This window comes from Struthio camelus, chromosome 5, assembly GCF_040807025.1.
Source record: "Struthio camelus isolate bStrCam1 chromosome 5, bStrCam1.hap1, whole genome shotgun sequence".
In the NCBI taxonomy this organism is placed as follows: domain Eukaryota; kingdom Metazoa; phylum Chordata; class Aves; order Struthioniformes; family Struthionidae; genus Struthio; species Struthio camelus.
In genome coordinates this window covers 29088327-29095835 of record NC_090946.1, presented here as the reverse complement: position 1 = coordinate 29095835, position 7509 = coordinate 29088327, and the positions used below count along the sequence as shown (strand labels likewise).

Below are 7509 nucleotides of genomic sequence, written 5' to 3'. Positions count from 1 at the left end.
ATACCTGGTGCCAATATTGCAAGAAGTTATAATTCATTCCAAAATCTTGTTACTTTTTATGATAGAGCAAATTTTAAATGATTTTTTCCTCCTTCATTCTACTGAAATTTCTTACCTCATCTGGCTTGGGTGTCGTCAAGTCCAGAATTCCATTTTCTTTGACTCTTCTGATGTTTTGGACATTGTTCATAACTCACTTTTCCACAGACAATATTTTCCCAGTCTACATTACGCTCTCTGTGTGACCCCTTGCCCACCACAATGACTTCATGACCAATACTTCCTTTAGAATGCACATAGGATGCTTCACTTTTCTCATCTCATCATTTTTAACTAGCAATGCCTATTTCTCAAGGTATCATTTCCTCCTCTTTGAACTCTGCTGATGACATCAGCCTCTGCAATGTTGTCTGCTCCTCCCACAATTGCACAGGACACTGTCCTAAGAAAATTTATACTAGCAGTTACTATTTCCTTCTTCACAAGTCTTCCAAAAACACCCCTCCAGTGTGTCAAAAATAAATGTGTGCACATATAACAGCTGGGGGAGATATAATAGGATTTACATTTATTTGTCTAAATAGCAAAGAAAAGACCATAAAGAACAAATTTAAATATATTTACAAAATTTGGTAATATAAGTTAGAAAGATTTTGGGAACAAATTTGATAAAAGCTATTAGATCAAGCCCAGTCATCTGCTCTCATAGAAAGCATGTGATAAATTCTTTTAAGAACCTGTAAAACTCTTTCAAGCCCACTAGTATCACTAGAAGCCAGAATATTCTTCTGCAGCCCTCATCATTGTGCAAGCTCCTTGCTTCTACTGGAATTAGTTACACTTGGTCTTTTTCCTCTAATGTTCCTTGGTTTGGGGAATTTCATGCATGTACTTAATTCATATAGACCAAATACAGTATTAGTCATTTATCAAAGAGATACAGTATGAACTATGAGGTGTTATAATAATACCTGTCAAAATTAATTCATTTTTCCACAATAGAAGAAACAAGCGAAGTAGTTCATTTTTCTAAAAGTTCAATTCACACTATATTGCTCTTATTTACAACTGCTAAAAATTTATTCAAAGTAATTAACACAATTATTCTATTTACAACTGAATTACTTAAAAATCCCCACTCAAATACAAAGAAGGAATATTTACAACTAAGTAGTAGACTAAAAATGGAAATGCTAAAAAAATTTAGATATAGTACTTCATTAAAAACTTTTTGTGAACATTTTTATATCTTCTGGTACTACATTGGTATTATCTGTCCACATTAACACTTATATCTAAGAATAAACTGGCATCCTAATACTCAGCATGAACGTATTTTAATACATTAAGCATGCTTCTCTTCCAAATGAAAAATAATTTTCATGTTATGAAATTTCAGTGAAAGTTATTTGGCCAGTCAAAATAATTTTTCTGATTTTTGTACCACAAAGTTATCATTAGAAAATTAAGACTGAACATAGGTAAGCAATTTTAAGTAACTTCTAAAAAAGATTACACTACCATTCATCCCCTTAACGCTTCAGGAAATGCAAAGCTTTGATCTGTCAATTATATACACAGAGAAAAAGCTCAAAAAGAATATGACAAAAGGTATATTGCGCGCTTCTCCAATGCCAATTCCAAATGAAATTTCTTACTCAATTGTTAATATACGAAAGATATTTGTAAGCTGTGAAGGGAGACAAAAAAATAATTGTTTTACTTTATTTTAGAATTTAATGAAACCCTCATATTTCCAAAAAACAGTTCTTCTAAAATAGTGCATTACTGGAAGAGGCATAACTTGACATGTCTCTTCAACAACACATACTTGACAAGGAGAAAATGAAAGTCACCCTGTTCTCACTTGCTATCTATCAGTCCTGCTTGAAATAAGGATGAACTCAGAACTAAATCCTATTTTTCTTCTTACAAACATGAAGTAAAAGATTTTTTGATGTCCTTGATTTAACACGCAATGCTACATTTCCTTCTGAAAGGCTTCTAACGAGGTTTCTTGGCCCATCCTGTTCTTGCTTCCAGTTCCTTGTTTTAGTTCCTAATGAAGAAAAAAAGTGCTATTACAAATGAGACATTCATCAAAAAAACCAAAAAGCCCCCCAAAACCAAAGAAAACAAAAAAAAAAAACAGGATCTGGTATACCTGCATCTCCTTTTCAGAGAAAGTCTGAGGATTTTTACTGGTATTTCTTGCTTCTATTGAAGGCTAGACTTCGATATGAGAAATATGTAAAGATTCTTAGTTCAGTAATCCTGTGTGCTAATTTCCTAGCAGGTCTACTGATGTGACCCTCAACTGACATACAGGCTGTTATGAAAAGGAGCAGTGGTCTATGCAAGAAAATGTACAAGTATGTAAATTTTTTATTATATATAGTACAATACTGTAAAAAGGAAGTTATGTCATTTGAGGAAGTTTTTTCTATTCAATTTGAAAATAGCTCTTCCTGTTAGGTATTTGGTCATATTTCATTCTTCTCCTCTAACATATCCTTATAGAAAGCAGCCTGTATTTTATGTTCAAAATTGAACTTTGAAAGGCAAAAACCTATTCTCTATTTCAGAATTTAGTGCTTTATTAGATGCACTAACTCCCCAACAAGTACATATACATTTTTTTAGTGCTAAGTCCTCAACTTTTAGGATAAGGTTTTCTTTGGCTTGCAACGTCTGGATCAGACCTAATGAAGACTCAGTAATTCGTTACACATATTCAGAATTTGTTCTTCTTCAAAATGAATGGATATGCTATGCAAACCAATGGCTTAGTGTCCTGACCACAGCAATACGTGCCATTAAACTGACACCACCGTATCTTGACCTTAGACCTCCTATACAAACACAATTACCAGTGCAGCATCAGCAATTCTAGCTTTTACACTTACCTGCCATTCTGGGTACCCGCAAAGCTCTATGGCTTAACAAGATCTCTTGTCGAAAACGTTTTGCAGAAACTGAATCTTGCATGCTACTTAATCCAGTGTTTGATGTAGAACTGGAAAAACAGCCAAAAATAGTTTGCTTTCAATAAAAAGATTAAGCTATATTACAGTATCTCAGGCCTTGCAATGTGCAAATACATTAAACAATATTATGCAGCATTCGTAGCTCATAACAGTTCGCAGAGAATAAATTAATTTTTCTGATGCGTGTGTATAGACACACACACACATATAGGATACTATGTCCCTTTTCTGTAACCTTTTAAGCCTTTACAAGAACATATTGATACTGAAAATAAGAACTAATGTTGCCATTTAATGTTAAAATATGAAACAATATGCCACAAGTTTTTGTCAAACCGCGGAAGCCAGCTTTATGGTCATTGCACATAAGTTATACTAAGAAATTATCACACGTATAACGTGTATGAAATCCTCAAAATGACCAAGCTGCGTTTATTGATCCAATTACATTCTTTATGGCTACAATAACTCTTTTATAGCCTCTAAACACAGTGGGTGGGGTGGCTTCAAAGCATAACAATACTTTTCAGCTAAGCTGCAAGAGAGCTGTTATAGCTTCAAATTCACTAAGACAAAAATCTCTGTATTTTATGGTCTTTTATATGATGGACTTAAGTTCATAATTTTCAACGTAGATCTTATCTGTGATGTCACATTTTTATACTTGCCTCATCAAACTTCCATGGTTTCACTCTGTAAGTTAGTCTTGTAAACAAGCTAATTCTATTTATGTCTATGTTTCTATGCTTTCCCCATTTCTCTAAAGTTCTTATGTTATTCTCACTCTATAGTCCTCTAACTTGCTCTAGTTTTCTTAATAATAATAATAATCTTGTATCTAACTGACAATATATAGCAAGCAGTAAATACTAGTACCTGCCTTGTACTAGTGCTAAAAATCTATTCAGATGTGCTTCTTGGTAGAGAACTTATGCCAATAAAAATGCAATGGTATTGTAAAAGGAGCTTCCGTATTATGAATGACTTGTCTCTTATCCTTGGTCCCAGGAATAGGACTGTTTCCAACTGTATTTATGGTGCACAGAAAACAGCTGAAGTTATTTTTATTCTAATGTTACTTTGAGATGAATGACTAGAATGAACTACTTCAAATAGGGAAAGCATGGAGAGAAAAGGGGAAATGGAAAGAGCAGAAAGGAAGAGGAGATGCCATCTGAAAACTCAGCATATATTCTTTTTCTCCTTCACAGATAGGAAGATGCTTTCACTCCTTTTCTTAATTCTTCACCAGCAGAAAGAGCCGTAAAGAATTCCTGGTTTATAGTCAGACAGGTAGTCTGAAGCAGAAGTAGTAATCCCTAAAAAGGAATAAGAGTTGTGGGATTTTCCTGAAGAGCTATTCTAACTTGGAAACTGGGAAGTGAATGTTTAAAGGAAGAAAGCAGACAAAAGAGCAGAAAGAGTTAATCTTTTGGCAAAATATAAGTATGCATAAGTTTGCAAATCACTACACCTAGTGAGTACCTCTACAGTCTATCTTAGAACGTTTAATAAATCAGGCTCCAAAAGATCCCACTCCTCTCCATAAAGATAATTTAGACAACTAGCTCAACTAACTATTTGGAAAATGCACTATTGAAGCATCACCTTTGTCATCCTAGACCAAAAAGTTCAGAATAATAATTAGAAACAACTAGAACAGAAATATGAAATTGAAATAGGCAAATCTACGAGCTTCTAAGATCCTCTATCTCCAAGATGCAAATAAACCAAGAGTACTTGAACTTGCTTCCATGTCCTGTGACGTATTTACAGAACTTGCTCCAACAGTCCTGAAACATTGTTTGGAACAAGATCTATAAGGTGGCAGCTCCACTTATCGTTTAGCAACAACTGAATCATAATAACGATTTTAAGATATTGTATTGATTTTTGCTTTCAATTTAAGACAAAATAGTTATTTTATCAATAATGATCTAATAGCTTACCCTGAAATACAATAATAAATTCTCTCTCCTCCCCACCAAAAGCACAGTTCCACTTAATATCTCTTCAGTTTCGGCCTCTCTGCTACTCCTAATAACAAATCTCTTTCAGGGCCTAAAAACAGAAGTGACCAAATGGGAGTTCTTCCCAGAGCAGACCACAAGAATAAAGTCATAACGACTGAGACTGGAAGTGAATTATCAGAAAAACAAAGGCACCACCCACACAAGAAGCACTGTCAAACGTTTTCTCTGCTTTCCATTTCGGTAGTCTCCAGAGTTTTCCAGCAAAGGCATAACATTTTCAAACAAATTAGATTTTCTAATTGGTGACGGAATTTTTCTTTTCAGAATTATATGTCATCTTTCTATTCCAAGTACACAACATTTTATGGAAGATGTGAAATCAGTTTGTATCTGTTCCATTAAAACAACAGAAGTTCCTGAACAAACAAACATAGCAAAAGTGCTTCTATTCACCTTGCCAAGAAAAAAGAAAAAAGTTGAATATATTTGACATCTCATATGCTTATTGGTCCAGATGACTTGTGTCAGAAGTCCCTTATATTTGGGATGTAATACTAAAATCGAAGCGAGAACTGAAGTGAGAACATAAGAAATGAATAAAAACTGATTTGCATGGAACTGGAACAGTTAGTTTCACCTTACCTTAATATCTTTCTTTTTCTCTCAGCAGCAGAAGTCATTGCCATGTATGAGGGCTTTTCATGCACCAAAGCAGAATTTTTGTTTTTCAAGGAAGAGAGATTAAGTCTGAAATTAAAGTATTACATTATGTAAAATCTATGCTGGATAGAAGTCAAATGGAATTGCTTTTCACTATAAACAAATATATTTCCTTAAGTTGAAAAACAATACTGGAAATGTTTTTTAAATAATATTACTTGCTTCACGGTTTTTTTCCCCTCTTTTTTTTTTTTTTTTTTTTGGAAAGACGAGGACTTCATGCTGTCATGCTGTGGATATCAAGAATTCAAACTTACACGGTTGCTTTTAGAATAGCATTTCAATTATTTTCAAAGCAGGTTAAGGTTTCCGTTTTACAGATGGAAAAATGGACATTCAGAGAAAGCAAGCTTGTTTTTATGAGGCCTGAGACAAGTTGCTTAAGAGTGGTGTATTTCTATTAGGCATGCATCTTGTAAGACAGGATAAACTTTCAACTTAATCTGTTACTGCTCAAGTACCACCGACTTCAAATAGCGGCAGAATTGAATATGCTGCTGATTAAAATTGAAGGTTTGATTTTCAAAAGGTTAAGTCTACAAGTAAAATTTGACAACAGTGACAAAAGAATAGTTCTTCAAAATTAAACAGCATTAAAGTGTTTGAGAAATAGAAATAGGGGGAAAAAAAGGTAATATTCCTTGCCCATATAAACATGAATTACCTTTCCAGAATGCTATTGCTGCATGGCTGTGACTCCTTTCCAGATAAGTCAGTAGAAGCTGCATTTGTTTGACTTGGGCCTTGGTAGAGGATTACTGTAGAGTCCATGTCAGCTTCATCACACTCTGGGATAACATTACACATAGAGTCCATAAGACTGTCCTTCCTCAGTGGCATATCTATATTACAGTTATTTGCCCTTTGATGGCCTGCAGTCTCTAAATCTTGCTTTACCACAGTCTGAGTACAGCAGCTTTGTAGTGGTTTTCGGCAAAATTCGGGTGTATAGACAATAGGGCGAACCTCCTTGCTAAGGGAATCCTCTAGATGGTGGAGGCTGGAGTGTGTGGACGCAGCAGGACTTTGAGCCGTGACTGGAGAGTTCATTAGCTTTCGCCTAGTTCTCTTCTGTGGTGGGACTGCATACTCTCTTTGTTTTGTATTTTTCTTGATCTCTTCCGATGGCGTACCAAAAGATGTACCTGTGTAACAGTTAACAGTAGTCAGTACATTTACTTCCTGAATATTGCTTTTCCCCTCCTCTTTCCTAGTGAAATAAGTTTATTTGCAGAAGATATCAGCAGAAGTTATTAAAAATACTATTGATTTCATTTACATATTAATTGGTTCACATGACTTAAATTTTTTCTATTGTAGCATTGTCCAGATGGCAGCATTTGTTCTGTGGCGCTCAAAGTATTGTAAATATGCATAAGCTAATGTAGTTAATGGCAGAGAGAAAACATCACAGGTAAGCACAAGTAACACACAAGACACAACGAGAGGGAATGGAAGAGCGATAACGTGTCATGATAACAGTATCGTCTTCAATAACTCTTAATTTAAGATGATATCACAATAATCCTGCAACTGTCTTCTGAACGTGGCTGTTTTTTCTAGTAAGAACCATACAGTATAATGAACAAGACTGTTATAAAAGGAAGAAGATACTATCACAAAGAGAGGAAAACATTCTTTGACATCGCAAATGAGAAAGTAGTGTTTTGGAAAAAGGGAAAGAGAAAAGGTACCTGGGTCTTGTCAATTACATACACTGTAATTGCAATTACATTACATTGCTGGTGTGTTGCTTACTTTATTACTACTCTTATTTTCAAACAGTTGGCCCTTCCCATTCACCCCCATTAATACCATTTTTCTTGAAG

At 34.6% G+C, this 7509-nt stretch overlaps 1 protein-coding gene across 2 annotated transcripts in view; it reads right to left on the bottom strand.

Moving 5' to 3' along the window:
- Positions 1–546: 546 nt before the first annotated feature.
- Positions 547–7509, bottom strand: part of KIF18A (kinesin family member 18A) — a 48279-nt gene continuing 41316 nt past the window's right edge. For both annotated transcript variants that reach the window (XM_068945289.1, XM_068945290.1), the window contains exons 14-17: positions 6345–6825; positions 5603–5707; positions 2907–3016; positions 547–2059 (exon numbers count right to left, since the gene is read on the bottom strand). In XM_068945289.1, coding sequence (XP_068801390.1) covers positions 1911–2059; positions 2907–3016; positions 5603–5707; positions 6345–6825 — 845 coding nt within the window. In that variant the 3' untranslated portion in view covers positions 547–1910. The remainder of the gene's footprint in view (positions 2060–2906; positions 3017–5602; positions 5708–6344; positions 6826–7509) is intronic.